At 36.1% G+C, this 21322-nt stretch overlaps 1 protein-coding gene across 2 annotated transcripts in view; it reads left to right on the top strand.

The window, feature by feature from the left end:
• Window positions 1-21322, top strand: part of ACVR2A (activin A receptor type 2A) — a 106001-nt gene that overhangs the window by 42164 nt on the left and 42515 nt on the right. For both annotated transcript variants that reach the window (XM_004703836.2, XM_045299295.1), the window contains exon 2: window positions 20747-20954. In XM_004703836.2, the coding sequence (XP_004703893.1) occupies window positions 20747-20954 (208 nt within the window). The remainder of the gene's footprint in view (window positions 1-20746; window positions 20955-21322) is intronic.

The following is a 21322-nucleotide window of genomic DNA, read 5'->3' as shown; positions in this document are numbered from 1 at the left end:
TTATGATGGATAACTAATAACAATGGATACAATAATGAAAAAAATGTAAATTTGATTGAAATTATGAATGCACAACTATCTCTGATATACCTAACTATTGAGTTATTTAATATATTATTTAGATGTCAATAAAAGTATTTTAATAAAACAAAACAACAACAAAAAAAACAACCTTCTGAGTCAATCTGTGAGGGTAAAGTTAAGAATGTTTTATTTAGTACTCATTTGTTGCACACATGTCTATTGTGTTGAGAGTCTGGAATAGTTCAGTAGGGCTAAAGATAACTTTTTCTGTTTACCTTTATAATTACTTTGATGATTAAATAATATGTTGTTAAGGTTGTAAAAATAGGTATGAATAAAAAAACTAAATTTTGAGTTCCTACTAATTGTAAGGTTTACAGACCAATCCCACAAAACCGATTGCTGTCAATTGATTCTGACTCATAAGAGACCCTGAAAAACATTTCTCATTAAGTTTTATTTGATGCTAGACCTCCTAGCCATAAAGTAATGAGTTTATTTTGACTTTCCCCACCTTCATTTAATTTTTGCTTTTATTAGTTGCATAGAGGCTAAACAGGTACTTAGACTTTCAAACCAGTAAGTACATAATTAAAAAAAATAACTGAAAGGAACTAAGGTTAAAGATTATGTTCTACCAAAATATAGGGTAGATCTTAACCCATAATGTATCTTGTAAATCTTAACCCATATATCTGCGGGTAAAGAGCCTTGTTGATGCTGCAGGCTAGCCATTGAGCTACAATTCAAAGTCATCATCTGCTCCTTGGGAGGAAGTTGAAGCTGTCCACCCTCAAAGAGATTTACAGTCTTAAAAGACTCTGAAACTAAGTTAGGGACCTCAGCTTTGACTACATGACAGTGGGTTTATTTATTTAGTTTTTAAACACCTGTAGCTGTAATTTGGAGAGCCCTGGTGGCCTAATGGTTATATGTTGGCCTGCTAACTGCAAAGTCAGTTGTTTGAAACCACCAGCCACTCCACAGGAGAAAAATGCAGCTTTCTACTCCAGTAGAGAGTTCAAGTCTCAGAAACCCATAGGGGCAGTTCTACTTTGACTTAACAGGTTGCTGTGAGTTTGGAATTGACTGGATGGCAGTGCGTTTGCTTGTTTGTTTGTGGCTCCATGGCAGTGCGATTTTGGTTTTCATGTTATAGTAGTTAGGAGTTGGGCTGCTACATTTCCATTTGGGGTTGTGATCATCTTTGTTATGTTAATCCAAACATATCAGTGATGGGTGTGTCTTAATCACCTTTCAGATATAAAAAGAACAGATTAAGAACCTAAAAATAAGGAGCTTAGATGGGGGAAAGAGCCTCCCCCCTCAACCCCTAGGGAGATGAACAACAGAAAGCATGGGTGAAGGAGGACAGCAGTCAATGTAAGATATGAAAATAATAATTTATAATTTAGCAAGGAGTCACGAAGTTGGACAGATGGGGAGAGGGAGGGAAAAGTAGCTGATACCAAGGGCTCAACTAGAAAGTAATGTTTATAAAATAATTATGGCAATATGTACAAATATGCTTGATACAGTTGATGTATAGATTGCTTTAAGAGCTGTAAGAGCCTCCACCAAATTATCTTTAAAAAAAAAAAAAAAAGAAAGCCAAGGAATACAACAGAAATTGAGAAGAGAAAAGGTTAAGGACCTCTCCCCAGAACTGGCAAAACTGAGAGCCTTTCCCTAGAGCCTGAATTTGGACTTTTAGCGTCCTTACCTGAAAGAAAGTAAATTTCTATTTGTTAAAGCAACCCACTGTGGCATTTCTGTTATATCTGCACTAGATAGCCAAGACAACCAATATCTGTTCACATTTTTAAGTTTAGTGTACTACTGTTATGAATACCCTCTCTGGCCATCTCTGTGACTCTAGCTTTTTCCTCATCTTCCTGCTGTCTAGTTGATACCAACTCACAGGGACCTTATAGGACAGGGTAGAACTGCCCCTGTAGGTTTGTGAGCCTGTAGAAAGCCTCGTCTTTCTCCTTCAGAATGGCTGGTGGTTTGGAACTGCTGACCGTGTGGTTAACAGCCTAACGCATAACCTTTATACCACCAGGGATCTTGCTCTCGTTCAGGATTATTAATAATCTTTCAATACTTTTTCTTTCTGACAATTAACTCCTTAAAAAAAATAAACTAAAAACTAACCCAGAACAAAAAGCCACCCTACTATTAGGGTATTTTGGGGATGAAATATAATCCCACTTTCTCCATTTCCAAACAGGGCAAACTATTATGAGGTTACTTACAATATTTAATGCTTCAGCACATGTTTATTTAATACCTGTAGATAACTTCCTGCTGGTTATTAGAGAGTACAAAAAGAGCTACTTAGGGTGTTTAATGAAAATGCAGCATCTCATACCAGTAATAAGCCTTGCAAGAATCTGATCTAGTATACTTGGAGTGGTGCCCCCAAACCAGCTTTTTAATGATTTTGATGAAGGTTGTGCAGGGTTCACACTTTGGTAAATATTGTTGGTTCTTGTTGACAGCAGATGCATGAATTGAAGGCACTCTCACTAAAGCATAAATTGCAATAGTATACTCCCAGCTTGGAAATGAGCTGTTAGCCTTTGTATAATTACTTGTTGCATACCTGTGTGTGTGTGCCTGCCTGCTTGTGCATGCACGCCTTATGATTTCACACACTAAAAGGATGCTATGGATGGTAGGAAGAATGTATTAAAGCCTGAAAGTCTGTTTTCCAAGAAGCAATTCATTTGTCAATTGTGAGTTGAGACTGAATTACATTGTGGAAGACTTTATAGGATTTAATAAAGATTTTCATTTTAAAGTCAAGGGTAGTGGAAAACTATTGAATGGGCTATAAGTTAGAGGTGTGACTTTGTTTGCTTTAATCTGATTTTGTGTGTTCTTGGGGTTTCATAAATCTGTAAATTTTTAATTGACGAGCTAGATAACATATTTTGTTGTATTGATGAGGGTGTAGTATCATTGTATCTTTATGGAGAACAGCCTATTAGTTTTACTAGCTAATAATTTTTTTTTAATAATAGTATAGTAGTTTTAACTTTCTAAGGCATCCTCCTTTTAGTTGTACGCCTTTGAATCAGTTCCAAGGCAAGTCAGAGTGGCGTAGAACAGCCTCGTAGGGTTTCCTAGGCCGAAATCTCTATGGAAGTAGATCACTAGGGCTTTTCTTCCAGGAAGTGGCTAATAGGTTTGCTCTGGTGACCTTTAAGTTAGCATTGCACCTCCAGGGTTCCCAATAATGTAGTTCCTGTGCCTGTAAGGAGGTGGTGAGTGGCTGCTCAGTGGTAAGAAGTAGAGATGACTAGTGAGCACTTTTGTATTCTAACTTTATCTTACTCAATTTGCATATTTCTTTAATACATTTTTTACGTTATAAATTCAGTTCCAAGGCAAATAGCTACATTTTAAAGCCTCTAATATATTTTTTCTTTTTAAAAAAAGTTGATTAATACAGAGCACTTCAAATTTTTTAATCATTGTAATCTCTTGTCATTCCTGCTTTTATACTTCCTTACAGGAGAGAGTAGGATAGGCCTTGATTGAGGTTCAGAATGCGTTTCCCCCTTACTTTAAGCACCTAACTTTGAAAATCAAACCTCTCATTTTAACTTTCTTCCCAAGTTGGTGTCAAAAATTCCTCAATCATTGACATTCTTTTCTTTTTCATTATTCCTGATGGATATGTAGGTGTCACAGGACCTGACTTATAGTTACATATTTGTTGAATGCCAAAGGGCTTCTGTTGAATGCCAAATATAGATATATATTTGTTGAATGCCAAAGGTAGAAGGCATAGTGTTGTCACCAATGTAGATTTTATAAAGCGTGACTGCTGGGTGTGCAGGGGAAGAAGGGTAGAATTTCCTCATTTTGAAGCGTAAAGTGGGCTCTTTTTTTCCCCCTTTGCTTAAGAGTCATTTCTCCCCCTTAAGGTCATAAGAAGCCTACTTCATGCTGGTCAGGATTAGAAGAAAGCCGTGGGTCTTTTCTTAAAAAAAAACAAACCACACCATTACCACTCACCTCCTTTTAGTGATTAAAAAGAAACAGGAAGACTAAGGTCTGGAAATTTGCAAAGTTTTCATGAGATATCCTGGAATAGCAATCTTAAACGTGGTTCCAGCTGCCATGGAATTGAATGAGAAATCTGGAGTTTTATGATTTGCTCTTTTAAGTAAACTAATAAATTAAAAAATGTTAAGGAACTCCCTTCCCCCAAATGGACCTGCTGGTCCCTTTTATAAAAAAGGAAATTCAGTGGAGAGAAAATGTTTTGAGAATGATGTACAAATGCGCTTTACACAATTGATGTGTGTATGGATTGCAGTAACAGTTGTATGAGCCCCTAATAAAATGTTTAAAAAAAAAAAAGGAAATTCACTCAAATTTGCTATACTTTAGGGGTTCTAAGACTTTCTGTGGAGGCTTTTAAGGAAATGGGCTTGAAAAATTGAGACATTTATATTCTTCAAATTGTGGACCGAACAATGTTTGTGTTTTACCTGTACTCATTATGTTTTCAGTTTATTTATATTACTTGAGCTAGATGGATGGAATCTTGCAATATTTTGTCATTCCGATAGTCAGTATGGAATATAACAGGCAAAGCAAATAAAAAACCAAAAAAAAAACTAACTCTGGGAAGAATGCCAAAAACTGTTTGTGTTTCCCTTTAGAAGTGATTGTTTGGTGGTAGGAAGGTGCTTAGTTTAGAAAAAAATAACATCCAGATTGACAGGGCCTAAAATGTTTGTATCACTACACAGAAATTATATTTGAAATCTGATTTTCCTTCCTCATATTTCTAACTTGTACATCAGATGTCCTTTGGGACATTTTGGGCTTTAGGGAAGGTTTAGGGCACTTTCTCTTCTTCATGCTGAAAACCAGCTCAGAACCATCAGAACTCGGCTTCTGTGATATGCATGCACCAAACCTAAACCCCTCTGTTGCCATGTTGATTCCAACTCACAGGGTTTCCCAGGCTGTACTCTTTATGAAAGTAGACTGCCTCACATGTTTCCTGTGGAGCAGCTGGTGGGTTCAAACTACAGGCCTTGTGGTTAGCAGCCCAATGCTTAACCCATTGTGCCAATATAGAAAAATACTAGGAATCTACCTCCTTTCAAGATGAAGTAACAAAGTTGACAGTTACTAAAGACTGTGATTTAAAAAAATGCTAGTGATCGCTTTATTTAATGTGAGTTAACAGTGTGTTTTTTCCCCTTTAATAGAAGTTCATTTCTATATAGAGCTACTCTAATAAATATTCTGAATTTCCTTTAATGACTGATTTTAAGCATAATTTTTAATAAAAATTTTTGTGATACATTTTTGCTTTTAAAGTTTATTTCTCTTGACGTTGCTGGTTCTGTAAGGGTAATATTGCAAATTACTTTCATAGCAGCTGATGTGATTTATTTGTATTTTGCCTCAGAGTTTGATTATTTATTAAAAGAAAGCCTACATTTTCTCAAGTTATTAAAGCACTGGAGATCTTTCTTAGTCTAAATAGTATCTTACCAGTGTACAGTTACTCTTGGACAATGTAGTTGAAAATCAAAGTATGACTTACAACTGATCTTTGAACAACACAGTTTTGAATTGTTTGGACTTTTATACTTGAGAGTTCTGCTGCCACCCTGCTCCCCCTCCCCACCTCCCACCCCCAACTTGTAGAGATGGTTAGCATCACATTACAGATACATGTAACACTTTAGCTCACCAGGTAGCAGTGGGGCTAGGGGAAGGGATGTTTGCTTGTAAACTGGTAATTTTTCATAGGATGTGGTGGTGCTGTGAGTTAGGTGTTAGACCACTAACTGCAAGGTCAGCGGTCCAAACCCATCACTAGCTCCAAAGGAGAGAGTTGAGGCTGTGATCTCATAAAGACTTAGTGTCTACCCCCTTACTGAAGGGTGTTGGGGAGGAGACGAGCCAATCAGGGTGCAGAGTAGCAACGATGAAACATAACTTTCCTCTAGTTCTTAAATGCTTCCTCCCCACTCCCACTATCATGATCCCAATTCTACCTTACAAATCTGGTTAGACCAGAGGATGTACTTTGGTACAGATAGCAACTGAAAACAGGGAATCCAGGACAGATGACTCCTTCAGGACCAGTGGTGAGAGCGGCGATGCCTGGAGGGTGAAGGGAATGTGGCATAGAGAGGGGGAACCGATTCCAAGAATCTAAGTATTGCCTCCTCCCTGGGGGAGGACAACAGAGAAGAGGGGGGGTGGAGACGTCGGACAGTGTAACTTATGATAAAACTATAATAATTTGTGAATTATGGAGGGTTCATGAGGGAGTGGGGATGGGGGGAAATGAGCAACTGATATTAAGGGCTAAAGTAGAAGGCAAATGTTTTGAGAATGATGAGGGTAGCAAATGTATATATGTGCTTGACACAATGGATGTATGGATGGATTGTGATGAGAATTGTACGAGCCCCCAATAAAATAATTTTAAAAAAGACAGTGTCGAAAACCTAAGGAGTAACCAACGTTTACCTATGGTTATCATGGGTCAAGAGGAAGAGTTTTTGCTTAAGAGGAATTGAGTTTTTTTTAATGATGGTGGAACAGTTTGCAGAGGGATTATCAATGGTTGTACAACACAAAGAGTATAACCACTGAAAGATAGAAGTTTTTGAATTGGAGAATGTTTGTTTTGTATATTTTTTGCCTCGTTGAAAAAATAATATGAATAACATTGAGTATGATGAAGGAAAAAATGTAAAAATGATTATAGTAGATTGTACAACTCTTTGTGATATGATTGAAATCTTGAATTATATGATATGTGGATAAAGTGCTAACAAAATTGTTAAAATGAATTATTCTGATTTTCAGACTTTAACTTTGTTCTTTGTGGTAACCAAATATTGGTCAATTCAGTATTTTTGTACCTGTTCAAGCCTGTGATATTTGTTATGGTCTTCAAGCTGTTGTATTCTCACCACGGTCTCTTACCAATTTATTCTACTACATTAACAGAAACTCAACACCCTCTGAGCCAAGACACTCTCCCCTTGTCTTCTAGAAATAAATTTTTATCTCATCCATGTGCTTATTTTATGTAAATAGGATCCTACAAAATTTTTTTCTTTTTCACAGTTGTAGCATCTATCAGGATTTCATTTCTTTTTATAGCATCTATCAGGATTTCATTTCAATTATATTTCATTGTGTGTATATATATCATGTTTTCTATATTTGTCTGTTAATGGACATGCAGGGAATTTTCACTTTTGGGCTGTTGTGAAGAGTGTTGCAGTCAATTTGGTGTTCACGTTTCTTGTTGTGGCCCTGCGTTCATTGCTGGTTATAGTTCTATGTGTAATTTGCTGAGGAGACCTTACATATTTCCACAGCAGCCATTCCATTTTGTGTGTCTGCTGGCAATAGATAAAGGTTCCGTTTTCTCCATGTCCTTGTCAATACAGGTATACCTTGAAGATACTGCTATTTTATTTCCAGATCACCCCAATAAAGCAAATATCACAATAAAGCGAGTCACTTGAAATTTCTTGTTTCCAAGTGTATATAAAAGCTATGTTTACATTTTGCTGTAGCTTGTTACCCATGCAAATAGCATTATAAAAAAAGTTTGCAACATTGTGAGAATTACCAAAATGTAGCATAGGAGGCATGAAGTGAGCATGTGCTTCTGGGGAAAGTGGCATCACTGGATGTACTCGATGCAGAGTTCCCACAAAGTTTATAAAAAACGCAGTATCTGTGAAGCACAATAAAGCAGTGTAATAAGACATGTCTTTACTTGCTATTTTCTGGGTGTTTTTGGTTTTTAACACTTTCTGTGGGGATGAAGTGGCATCTCATTGTGGTTTTGATTTGCATATTGTGTCACCATGAGTTGATTTTAGTTGAAGACAACTTTTTCTCTTAATGACTAATGATGAGACATTGGTGGTTCAGTGGCAGGATTCTCGTGTTCTACGTAGGACACCCATGTTTGATTCCCTGTCAACTGTCAGTGAAGGCTAGCACATTGTATGTTGCTCACTGGATCTCTGGAGTAAAGCAGACTAGGAGGAAAGATCTGTCAATCTACTCTTTAAAATCAGCCAATAGGATCTTTATGTATCACAATAGTCTGATCCCCATTGGGTCATGCTGTAGAAATACAGGATGGAGCAGTGTTGTAAAAGGGGTTGCCTTGAATCAGAGGCAATCTGACAGCAACTGACAATAATGACTGATGCAGAGCATCTGTTCATGTGCTTGTTGGCCTCATCTTTTACTCTTGTTCTAAGTGCATGCTCACATTTGACTGTACCATTTTAATAGCTTATTAATTATGATGTGAATACTGGCTAGCTACAGTCACAGTGGTAAGATGAACATATAAAGTCAGAAATCAGTTTTGCACAGTCTAGGTAATACTTGTATCTACTTATTCCTGTTTTGATTGAGTGCCATAGGACTATTTTAAGCCTGAAATCTAGGCATTTATAAATACCCCATATGCTTTGTGCCTATAGGCAAAAGCTGTTTTCTGTTGTGCTCTATCTTTGAAGAAAGTTGTTTATTCCCAACAATGTATTTCTCTCTCTCATGAAAGTGACCAAGTATCAGGAAGATAGCAACAAAGAGAAACTGAAGATAGATAGAATGTATGCAAGCAAGCATTGTTAGGCCAGGTGATATAAGACCAGATGAAACAATCAGCCAGTCAACACATTAAGCTTTATCTCTTCCTTTCTTAAGGGAAGAGAGACGAAATAAGTGACTCATGTATAACAAGAGCTTGCTCTCTTAACTCTAACTTGCCATTTCTTTTGATAGCTATAACCATCCAATCATTCTTTAACTTTTATTTTGTAGCTTATTGTGTTTCTTCCCATGCCAATACAAATTTACTCCTTATTTTGAGAATAATCCTAAAAATGTCACTTCTTCTGTACACTGCCCAGCTTTCCCATGCATTGGAGACAGTTGAAAATACCATGACTTAGTTTAAGCACATCGTAGTCCTCAGGTGACATATTTGCTTTTTAACACTTTAAAGGTCTTTTGCAGCCCATTTGCCATTTCTTTGCTACTGCTTCCACGGATATTGATTGTGGATCCAAGTAAAATAAAATATTTGACAATTGCTATATATTTATATAAACTTTTCCCCCCTTAATTCTTGATGCCTCTGAGCCTGCCCTAGTTATATCTAATGCTAAGTCATATGGGACACAGTCAGAGCAGTTTGTTTGTTAAACACCGATTATTCCCAGCCTTGTTTATTTGGTCGCGATCTTCCCTGTCTCCGTGTTAGTTCTTTCTCTCCTTAGAAGCCCGAGCCCCAGTTTAGGCCCGTTTCCTCCATGAAGGCTTCTCTTATTGTTGTTGCAGGAGATGCAGACTGATTTAGTGCACATTTATTGAGTTTCTATATTGTACCAAGCACTGATGGTACAGAAGTGTGATCAGGGCTTGTTTTAGGAGCTCATAGTCTCATGTAGGTCTTGGATTGTCATCTTCAAATTCCTACTGCACTATCTACAGTCTAAATCTTGGTGTTTTCAGTTACAGCACAATCTTATATGACCATTATAAAGCAAATTTTCTATAAAAATTCCTCAAATAATTAGTCATCTTGTAATTTATAAGGCTGTTTATTTTTAGGATTCTAGTTTGAATAGCATTGTAATGTTTGGAGGAGATAGATGAGTTTGAAAGGATTCCAATCACTGCTAGTTTTGATGCTTATATAGATATTTCCTGGTAGATTATATAAAGTGGGGCAGAGTTTTAACAATTGATTTGGGGGGGGGGAGTTGAACTCTTATGATTTGTTGTAAAAGCATCTTTAAAAGATCATTTTTTAAAGTTGTATTGTAAGTAGGAACTTTAAGTGATCATGGTATGTGTACCTGTTGGACAGTGAAAGAAGCCAACTGTCTTTAGTTCTGTGTAACTACATATTTGTGACATTATTTTATATACCATCAAAGAATTGCTTCTTAAACAACTTAAATGGAAACAAAGATTATTGGCTTTAGGTTACTTTTCAATGACTCAAAAAGGAAAATAGTGAGATGACACTGTTTAAGAATGTTTGTGACATTTGAATAAATTGTTTTGAGTGAAATTTGTGTGCCTTATGATTTCAAGACCTCTCTAAAGCTGAACTAATGAATAAAAGTAAGCAATGTTGTATGTAACACATTCTTTACTATTTTGTGTAGTAAAAGGTTAGTAAAAGGTTTATATATATATATCAACTCCCTTGCCTTTGAGTCTATTCTAGCTCATGGTAACCTTACATTGGGTTTTTGAGACTGTAAATCTTGATGGGAAAGGGCAGCTTCCTCTTTTTCTGGCAGAGCGAATAGTGAGTTTCAGCCACTGAACTTGTGGTTAGCTGCCCAGTGCCTACCCCACAGCACCATCAGACTCCTTTAAATATTTTCAGTTGGTCAAAAATTTTTAAGAGGTCCCATTCAGGAAAATTGGAAATCTCCATTTATGCAACTTGCAGGTTTTTTGGATAGATGCAAGACTACCTAGCATAATGAGAAACTGTTAGATCATTTTGGTTTAAAGAATTGTATATACTAGGGTTAGTAGAAAAGTTTTAGGGTTCCGGTTAATAAATACATGAGTTCATTCCAGACAAAATGTGCTTTAACATGTGCTTACGATTAGTGGATGGCTGCAGACAAGTTCTATTGGTAATACATTTGCCTTTGCCTCTTCAAACCAACAAACATTTTTTATTCCATGGGAAATTTGAGGTCAGGCTAATAAGTTTTTCACAGAATTCAAATCTTCCAAATCACTGGAGGTTTGCAGCAAATTTTTGAGAATGCTGTCCCACATAAAACAACAGTGTTTTAGATGGATCAAGTATTTTAAGGTAGGTCAGGAAGATCTCAAAGATGACCCAAAAGAGGGAAGACTGTCCACCTTAACAAATGAAGGGATTGTGGCAGAAGTTCAGAAATTGGTTGCAGAAGACCATAAATATGATAGCTACCGAGGGGAAACTCACATCTTTGGCATTTTCAAAATTAAGGGAGCCTCTTGGCCTCAGCAAGCTTTCAGCTGGGTGAGGTGGGTGGATAGGTGACAAAGCTGGGTGGATAGGTGACAAAGCTTTAGATCAGCAGTTCTCAACCTGTGAGTCTCGACCCCTTTGGGGGTTAACGACCCTTTCACAGGGGTCGTCCGATTCATAACAGTAGCAAAATTACAGTTATGAAGTAGCAACGAAAATAATATTATGGGAGGGGGGACGGGGGACACCACAAGATGAGGAACTGTATTAAAGGGTTGCAGCATTAGGAAGGTTGAGAACCACTGCTTTAGATTAAGACCATTCAGCCCTAAGAACTGATCTTTTCACCTCTCTTTTAAACAAGCTCCAACCAAATGAAAGTGATTTTAAGGAATGAACCATTTTAAGGTTTCTAAGGGAGAAAGATGGAACTTTCTACTCCCACAAAGAGTTGCAATCTTAGAAACCCACGAGGGCAGTTCTTCCCTGTCAGAGAGAGTCACTATCAGTCAGCATTTCCTCAAAGGCAGTGTTTTGTTGTTTGGGGTTTTTTTTGCTATGAAAAAGTGTACTATTAAAAAATTTCACCATTTCTTTTATTAAATAATTCTTTTGTAAAATGTTTTCTTGTACTTTTTTTCCCCATCTAAAATTTGTGCTCTAAAATGCTTTGGATTGAAAATATTCAGTTTGATCTGCCTTCTGTAGCTGATTCTTTTTGAATTTGTGGTCTACCCTTAGAGTGGCAGGATCAATTGTCTGTGAAAGGGAAACAGGAATAGGATTTATTACATTGAAACTCTGTTAACCCTTCCTTCCTGTAGGATTGTGTTGCTTTTGAGAAGCACACATTTAGAGAAGTCATTTATTTGTATGCCTGTTTATACTGTACTTTTAGTGATTTATAGAAAATTTTAGACTGAGGATACTTTCTAGAAGTGAGGCTCAGATTTGTAAGCTGCCTAAGAAATATTTTAATAATTCCATGTAGTGTTGGCAGCATGCACTTTATTTTATTATGTTTTATTAATCATTTTACTGGGGGGGGGTTCCTAAAAATCTTATAACAATCCATTATTGTATTAAGCACACTTAAACATATGTTGCCATCAACATTTCCAAAACATTTTCTTTCTACTTAAGTATCAGCTCCTCTTTTCCCTTCCTTCCCTCACACCCTCTCATCTTCGTGAATCCTCGGTCAATTATATATTGTTGTTATTTTGAGTTTTACACTGTCTTTTGTCTCCCTTCACCCACATTAATTCCACTGGGGGTGGGATATCTCCAACCTTATGATCTTCCCCCCTCCCCCCACTGCATGCATTTTTAAGTTGAGGTGGAGAGGAAAGGCTGGTCAGGGCCAGCCATGAAAGACATTGTCAGCTTAGACAAAATGTTTTAAACACTTCTTAAATTGTTAAAAGGTACGTCAGTTTTGTCCATCAGGAGAAAAAAAATAAAACGGTAGTAGTTTTTATCTCACCAATGCAGTTTTCAAGTTTTCTTTAAATTTCTTCTTAAAAATTACAATGTACATTCTTTTATTATTTATTAAGTATCTGCTTATTTTTTTGGAGGACAAGTAAGATGGATAGTTTTAGACCCATCGACATTCTGACATTTAAAAAGACACCTTATAGACAACTGATTAAAAGCATTTAAAATAAAACACTTTTCATTTGATTCCAAGTAGTGTATATTTTGAAGCTAGGAGGAGTTCTGACTGAAGGACTGTAAGTACTTTGTTTTTGCCTACTTTGAGAAAACTTGAAAATGTATGCAAATGTCAGATTTAGCCTGGGAAGCTTTTCTTGAAAGAGCTAGGCTTTCAAGAGCTACCAGAATGACAGTAGGGTGGGTGGGTGGGCATGCAAGGTGTACTTAGACACTATGTCCAGTTGCTCCAGCACCATTTATTGAAAATAAATTGACTTGCTTTTTCTTCTTTGTCAAAAACTCATTGAGCATATTGTGTGGACCTGTTTCTGGTCCCCTGTTCTATTTATTTATGTCTCTTCCTCTCCCAGGACCACAGTTGGCTTGATTACTGCAGCTGTATAGTAAATCTCAACATCACGAAGTGCGACTTCTTCAACTTTATTTTTCTTTACATATATGTACATATTTTAAATAAAAAAAGTATAGATATGTATATAATTTCTACATTTTAAAATGTGTTTCAGATATTTGCTGATATTTTGATACGAACTTCATTAAGTGTGCATCAATTTAGGGAGACTTGACATCTTCATTGTGTTGACTTGTGACACATGAACTCAGTCTCTCTGCTTAGGATTACTTTGATTTCTTTCATTAGCATTCAATAATTGTTATTCCGATCCTTTACTTGTTTTATAAGATTTGTATCTAAGTTTTATTTTTTTTGGAGCAATTTAAATTTCTTCTTCAACTTGTGTTTAAATTTATGCTTAAACTTGTTTGTGTCAGCATTTATTGATTTTATGCATTGACATTGTATCATGTGACCTTACTGAACTCACTTATTAATAAGTTACAGGAGTTTGGGCTTTTTGTTTTGTATATAGATGACCATTTTATTCCTTTCTAATCAGTATATCATTAATTACATTGTATTACTTTATTGAAGTGTGTAGAATTTCTAGTACTATGTTACACAATAGTGGGTTTTTGCCTTATTCTTGATTGTAAAGGGCAAACAGTCAATTTTTTACCATTAAGTTTGATTTGAGCTATAGGTTTTTATTGTAGAAGCGCTTTATGAAATTAGGAAGCCCCCCCTCTATTCTTAATAAACTAAGAGTTTTTATTATTGAAGGAGTGTTAAATTTCATTTTATACCCCTTTCCCATCAATTCATATGAGCATAAGATTTTTCTTAGGTTGTGTGTGTGTGTGTGTGTGTGCGCGCGCGCGTGCGCGTACACACACATAAGAACACACACATTTTTGAATGTTGAATCAGCTTTACATGCTGGTATGAAAACAACTCATTTTGTTGTAATGTATTACATTAAAAATATTAATACATTGTTAGATTTTGTTTGCTAAAATTTAAGTGAGGACTTATGAACATAAGCTATAGCTCATTTACATATGCTATCTTTGACTCAGTTGATTGTTTTTTAAATCTTTTTCTGGTTTGGGCATCAAGGTAATTTTGACTTCATATAAAATGAGTTGGGAATAGTTTCTTCTGCTTTCTGAAACAGATTGTGTAAAATTGGTATTGAGATATTAATTGCAAGGAGCCCTGTTGGTACAGTAGTTAATCCGTTAACTGGAAGAATGCTCACTAGAAAATTGGATAGTTTGAAACTAGTAACCACTTTGAGGGATTGGAAACCCAATGGGGCAGTTCACTGTTCTTTTTTTTTTTTTAATCATTTATTAGGGTCACTGTTCTATAGAGGTGTTTTAAGTGGGAACCTACTTGTCAGTACATGTTACTTTAATATTGTATGGTGTTTTTTTTTTAGATAGGATTAGGTGTATTTTCTGTAGGTGAAACTTATTTATAAAGAGTATCTTAGACTTAAGTATGATTTTTGCATGGGTATTTTGTGGCCAAATGTCCTATCAAATTTCAGGTCAGGTATATTTCTGTTTATTTTTCTGATGGTAGACAAAGGAAACATTATTATTCATTAATATATAAGTAGTGCTTTTGAGTATGAGGACATAAAAACTTTCTGATACTGGATTATGTGACTAGATCTATCGATGTTCAGTTTCTTGGCTGAAGAGTTTGGCTTAATGTGAATTATAGTTCTGGAAATGAATTTTGAATTTAAAGCTATCTGTTTAATATTATAGATCTGGAAACGAAAGGAGTGGAAAGTTTGCTAACTTTTTCAGGGTCACAGCTTATGATGTAGACTCCAAATTCAAGACAGTCTCTGAAGCCAGTTGTTATTCACTAGAGAGCCGCACTGTTTCACCAGTGGGACTTTGACAAACAAAACAAAGCAAATATACACAGAACACATCACATATACATACATGTACAGATAAATATTTTTGAATGGGCAGTGTTTCACCCCATATACATCCAAGGTCTCACAGTTTTGGTTTTTTTTTAAGGAAAAACAGCTCTTTTGTGCATGATTTCCCCCTAGTGGTTTTGTGTTGGGCTGCTAAGCACAAAGTCAGTAGTTCAAAATCACCAGCTACTTAGAGGGAGAAAGATGAGGTTTTCCACTTCCATACAGAGTTCCAGCCTTGTAAACCCATAGGTGCAATTTTAACCTGTGGGTAAAACCCAGTCCTGTAGGGTTGCTGTGAGTCAGAATCAACTCGATGGTAGTCAGATTTGAATGATTTAAAGGCCCATACCCTGGCTCCTGGAGCACTGGATGGAATGCAGACAGGTGAATGCAGATGGTAGAGCTCTGGGTGTGGACTCCCTGACTTTGTCCAGCATGCAGGCAGTGGTGGCAACAGTGACTTTAGGGCCAGGCTGCTCCTGCTGCCCAAATGGGTGTAACAGCAGGTGTGACTGAGCATACTTTGTTCCCTCCCTCCTAACTTCCTCTGGATCTACTTCCATCAACAGCTGGTCACTCACTGCTCTTTCAGCTGCTGCAATTGCCTCTGCCGCTGCCAGCAGTGATGACCAGGGCAACTGGAAGTGAGCTCCTATATAGTGTGCTTGCACAGCCCGCAGATCACATAATGCCCAATTTCAGACGGAATTGTGACTGTAAACAACACAAACCTATGTTTTATATATGTAGATTCTGCAAGATTTATCAAATGGAACTCAAACATAGGGGTTTGAGAAAGCAAATTTTGATATACATCATGGGTTGAAAACTGTATTAAACCCTGTAGAGAAAATGTTTATGCTTATTTATTTAATAAAAATAGCTGGTTAATCCCTTAAAGAGTTACTTTGGTGGAATTAACCCTATGGATAGAGATTTAGTTTCAGGAATTTTTAAATTGGGAGATGCTTTTGAAAATAAATGCATAAAAATGATTTTTGTTCTTTTTTTAAGAAGTATATTTTTACAGTCACAATGTGAGCTTGACATAAAAATGTCTGTAATTTGATCTGCTATATCTAGTTATAACTCGTGTTAGAGATCATGTTATAGATAGTGTTTCGTTAGACATCCAGGGAATAGAGACCAACTAAAGAACCAGCTTTAGGAAGAATAGGGAAACTGCCACAGTTTTCCTCTAGTATCAAGTGATAGTCTAGATAGAGAAAATCCAGAAGTCTCAATTTACCATTAAAAAAGACATCATAGAAGTATTTTTTTAAATAAGGAGGCTTTTACAGGCAGTCCTTGGATTACATTCTTAGTTCTATCTTTGAGTCAAATTAGTATGTAAATTGAAATAGCCAGGGATGGTGCATATCTCATGCGAGTCAGATGTATACAATATAAAATTTATATTAAAAAAAAAGACAAAAACACTTTTAGGTACACTAAAACTCCTTAAACTAATTGTTTGTGTCTTTGTTCCACATCACAGTGACCCTGTACACAACAGAATGAAGCCCTGCCTGGCTCTGGCCGTCCTCATGGCTCTCTGCATGTTTGCATGCCCATTGTTGCAGTCGTGGTGTCAGTCTGTCCTGTTGAGGGTCTTCCTCCTTTTACTTGTCTCTCTACCAAGTACGATGCCCTATTCCAGGGACTGAGCTTTACTGATAACATGTGCAAAAGACCCAGAGACGGCCTGTAATATACTTTTTCTTGACTCTATTGCTGTGTGTCATGAGTTGTTTTCAGCTCTAAAGAGCCAGGGTAGCATAGTGCGTTATACATGGGGCTACTAACCAAAGAAAGGGCAACAATTCAGACACTCCACTGAAGAGTGATACTTGGCTCGTAGGGATTTACCGTCTGGGGAATCCAAGCAGGCAGTTTTACTCTGTTGTGTAGAGTTATCATGAATCAGAATTGATTTGATGGCATTGGATAGGTGGTCATTGGATAGGACAGAGTAGAAAGGCCTCACAGGATTTCCTAGCCTGTACTATAATCTATACAAAAAGCAGATTGTTGGGTCTTTTCTTCAAATCATCAACCTCTTGGTGAGCAGCTAAGTGCTTAACCATCAAGCCACCAGGTTCATCTTTTTCTAGACTCAAAAGAAACTAAACTCACTTCCATTGAATCTAGTTCAACTCATAGCACCATATAGGACAAAGTGGAACTGCCCCCTGTGGGTTTCAGAAACTAAATCTTTACAGGAGTAGAAAGCTTCATTTTTATCCTGTGGAGCAATTGGTGGGTTGAACCACCGACATTGTGGTCAGCAACCCAAAGCATAATCCACTATGCTATCAGAAGGTTGACAAGTACAGCCCTCCTTTTCTAGGCTAGGGTCACCAAATACAAAACACTTGTTTTGTTTCCCCTCCATTCCTTTTCAATTTTAAGACACTAATTCAATAGCATACTCCCAGTAGCTATTATTAATTGATTGGAATGGAACTCACAGGTAAAACCTTTTTGGCATTTCTGCTCCAGGTAGTGTTCTATTTTTTGTCAATTTTGTTTAAGTAGTGTTCCCATTCAATGGACAGCTGGCTATATAGGGATTTTTAACATTAACTAAATATTTCCCTCCCTGTCCCATCCCTACCCCCACCTGCAATTCTTACCACTGTGAAACACACACACACACACACACACACACACACACACACAGAGCAGGTTAACTACACTTTGGAATGAGGACATTGTTTTAAGACAAGGGTTTGCAAATCACAGTGTATTGTCCAAGTCCAACCCCAGCAGCCTGGTTATGCATAGCCCATGAACTATGTATGAATCTTTTTCAAATTAAGATTTTTATATGTTCAAAATAGATGAAATTCAGTTTTTAGTGTCTGTAAATAAAGTTTTATTGGACCATAACTGTGCTTACTCATTTATTGTCTAAGGCTGATTTGTTGTTCTACAATGCTAAATTTAATATTTGCAACTGAGACTGGCCTGCAAAGCCAAAGTTACTTGTCTGGTCATCACAGAAGAAAGTTTGCTAATTGTGTATTACGATAAACATTTGGACAGCAATTAATTGCTGTTAGATTATCTGATAAAGGAGAAAGATTATTGTTAGTATTTTCATTAAATTTTTAAAAAGAAATAATTTAGAAAATGGCTACTTTTGGTTTGCACACATAAGTAGTAATAGTATTAGCCCTTTGTTTATAAAATATAGTTGGCATAGATTTACCAAGCACGGTTTACAATGTCAGCTCATGCTATTATTTCTTCCCTAGTGGAAAGGAAGTCCCTGAGATGGATACTAGCAGCTTAAAATTGCATCCCATTATATATTCTAGAATAGTAGTTCCCTTTGTTTGTACCAAGACCCCTTTAGATTCTTAAAAGTTCAAAACCCAAAGAGCTTCTATTTATATGGATCTTATCTTTAGTGTTTACCCTCTTAGGAGTTAAAACAGCAAAATTTAACATACTTATAATTCATCTGAAAATAATCATACCAAATTTATTACATATTAACAAAAGAACAGATTTTAATAAAAATCAGTTATTTCATAAAACATAACATTTAGTAAATCTCTTTGGTGATTGTTTTGATAGACTACAATTGGATTCTCATGTCTATTTCTCCATTCAATCTGTTGTGATATGTGTTGATTGGTTTATACAAAGGAAATCTGGCCACACACAAATACATAATTAGAAAATGGAGGGATGTTTAATCATTTTCAGATAATTGTGTATTACCAGATTTATTGAAGTATCATTTACACAGAGTACAATGTATTTTTAGATGTGAAATTTAGACATAAAATGTGGTTAGCCCATATAGTCATATGACCTCCAATCCAGTTAAAGTATAAAAAAAGTTTCTTCATATACTCTTGTCATCAATCCCCTCCCCTTATCTCTAGCTCCTGATTGTCTCTGATCCAATTTTTCTCCCTATCTTTTATCTTTTCCAGAATGTCGTACAAATTGAATCATACGATATACTAGAATCTGGCTTCTTCGCATAGTATGTTTTAAGTTCATACCTGGAGTTGCAGCTTTCACTAGCTATGTCATTCATTTTTATTGGAAGGATGTTTATTCATTTACTAGCAATAGACATTGGGCACTTTTTAGTTTTTAACAATTAAAAATAAAATCACTGTAAACATTTGTTTTTGTGTTGCCACTTTTCCTTATTGCTGAGTAGTATAGCAAGAGTATACATGAATATAAGTAGCGCCAACTAATTTTGAAGTGGCTGGATCATTCTGCATTTCTTCAACCAGTAGTGTTCTACATACTAACTAAATTTTTTTTTTAAATCTCTTAATAAGTGTGTAGTGGCGCTTGTTGTGGTTTTTATTTGTATATCTCTAAGGATGTTGGGTATCTTTTCATATGGAATTTGCTATTCACCTCTGAATCCACAAAGCTATTGTTAGAATATTTTGTCCATTAAAAAGAATGCATAGTTTATTTTTTTATTGAATTATGAGAGTTCTTTGAAACTCATTTCTTTAACAGAGAAGCATTTTGCAACAATATTCCTCATGTATATAACTTTTTACTTTTTGGTCAGATCTAATTAGTTCTTTCCCTCATAGCTCATAGGCTTTTTGTTTTCTCTGAAAATTAGTTTATTACTGGTCACAATGATTTTTATTTATGTTTTCTAATGGAAGGCTAACAGTTGTAAGTTTTTTGAATTGAGGTTTTGAATTAATTTCTGTGTAATGCATGAGAAATGGATTGAAGTTCTTTTAGTGGGGGAGGAGTTGAAATCACGTTTATTGTATACCTGTTGACCATATATATATGTGTCGGTCTGTTTCTGGATTCTGTATTGTTTCACTGACATTTCTGTCAGTGATCAGACTGTCTTGATCTCTGTAGCTTTACGTAAGTCAGAAAAGTTTCCCCTGTGCCCTTTTATTTTAGAATGGTTTTAATCCCAGTGCCTTATTTTTCCATGAGATAAGAGATCACTTCTAAAAAGTTAGTTGTATTGTGGGATTTGGGACTATCCATGAACTTTTTGTCCTTTAATGTATTGCTTGGTTTTGCACGCTGAAGGGACCTTTTTAAAATAAAAAAACCTGAATGCTTTTGTTACATCACATGTTATTCATTTAGGAAATACTGGTTCTTTGGGCTATGCAGGCCATCGACACTCATTTAAAAATCATGTTTGCTTATATCACCCTTGACCTCTTTGAGAAGGTGTCACTAACAGTGATATGTACAAGTTTCTTGAAACTGTTTTTCACTTGAAAGTTCAACTTGTATCATTGGCAGTGTAAACCTTTGGTTGTTTTTCTTGAATGGAGGCTCACTTAGGAGACTTTCTGAGACCAGGGCTGCCAGATGGCCAAGTATTAATAATCATAGTTTGTTTATAACTCAGTCACACAGGGTTTTTTTCTTGAGGCAACCATCATACTTGAGTACACAGGAGAAGTGCTGTAGCTTACTTTCCAGCTTGTCACAGAGAAGATGGAAAAGAAATTTACTCAAGGGTTGATCTTTCATCAAGGATATGCTTAAGTGAACCTGGCCTTTTACAGAGAAATCTTGTGATAAATGTGGTCAGCTTTTAAAATATTATACTTTGAAACCTAAATCAAACGTTTTAACTCAGGGAAGACAAGTAAATAGTGTTTACGTTAGCAACACTTGAAGTTGGTATATTGGGACAACCTCTTTTAAGAGCTAATAACCGTTAATATCAAATTGTTGTTTTCTTATTTTCTAGGTGCTATACTTGGCAGATCAGACACTCAGGAGTGTATTTTCTATAATGCTAATTGGGAAAGAGATAGAACCAATCGAACTGGTGTTGAACCCTGTTATGGTGACAAAGATAAACGACGGCATTGTTTTGCTACTTGGAAGAATATTTCTGGCTCCATTGAAATCGTGAAGCAAGGTTGTTGGCTGGATGATATCAACTGTTATGACAGGTAAGAGTGTATATAACATTTTTGTAAATAAGGTTTAATATTTTTATTTACTAAGTGAAATGATGATCAATGCATGGATTTTCACTTAAACGTCTCTTACTTTTAAAAGATGCGAATATGAAAAACATAACATGCTCTAATGATAGAATAAATGCTTTCAAGTAAAATACTAAACATGGAACATTTATGTTTTTAATCTTGGATTTATTTTGAGTAATCTACCAACTTGTGAGAATACTAGAATTTGAGTCATGGTGGTTTCCTCCCCGCTCCCACTACCATGACTCAAATTCTATCTTGCAAGACTGGCTAGACCAGAGGAGGTACACTGGTACAGATAGGAACTGAAAATACAGGGAATCCAGGAT

This window comes from Echinops telfairi, unplaced genomic scaffold (genome assembly GCF_000313985.2).
Source record: "Echinops telfairi isolate 266 unplaced genomic scaffold, ASM31398v2 ScPeMD7_4;HRSCAF=17, whole genome shotgun sequence".
Lineage (NCBI taxonomy): Eukaryota > Metazoa > Chordata > Mammalia > Afrosoricida > Tenrecidae > Echinops > Echinops telfairi.
This window is presented reverse-complemented; position numbering and strand designations above follow the sequence as displayed.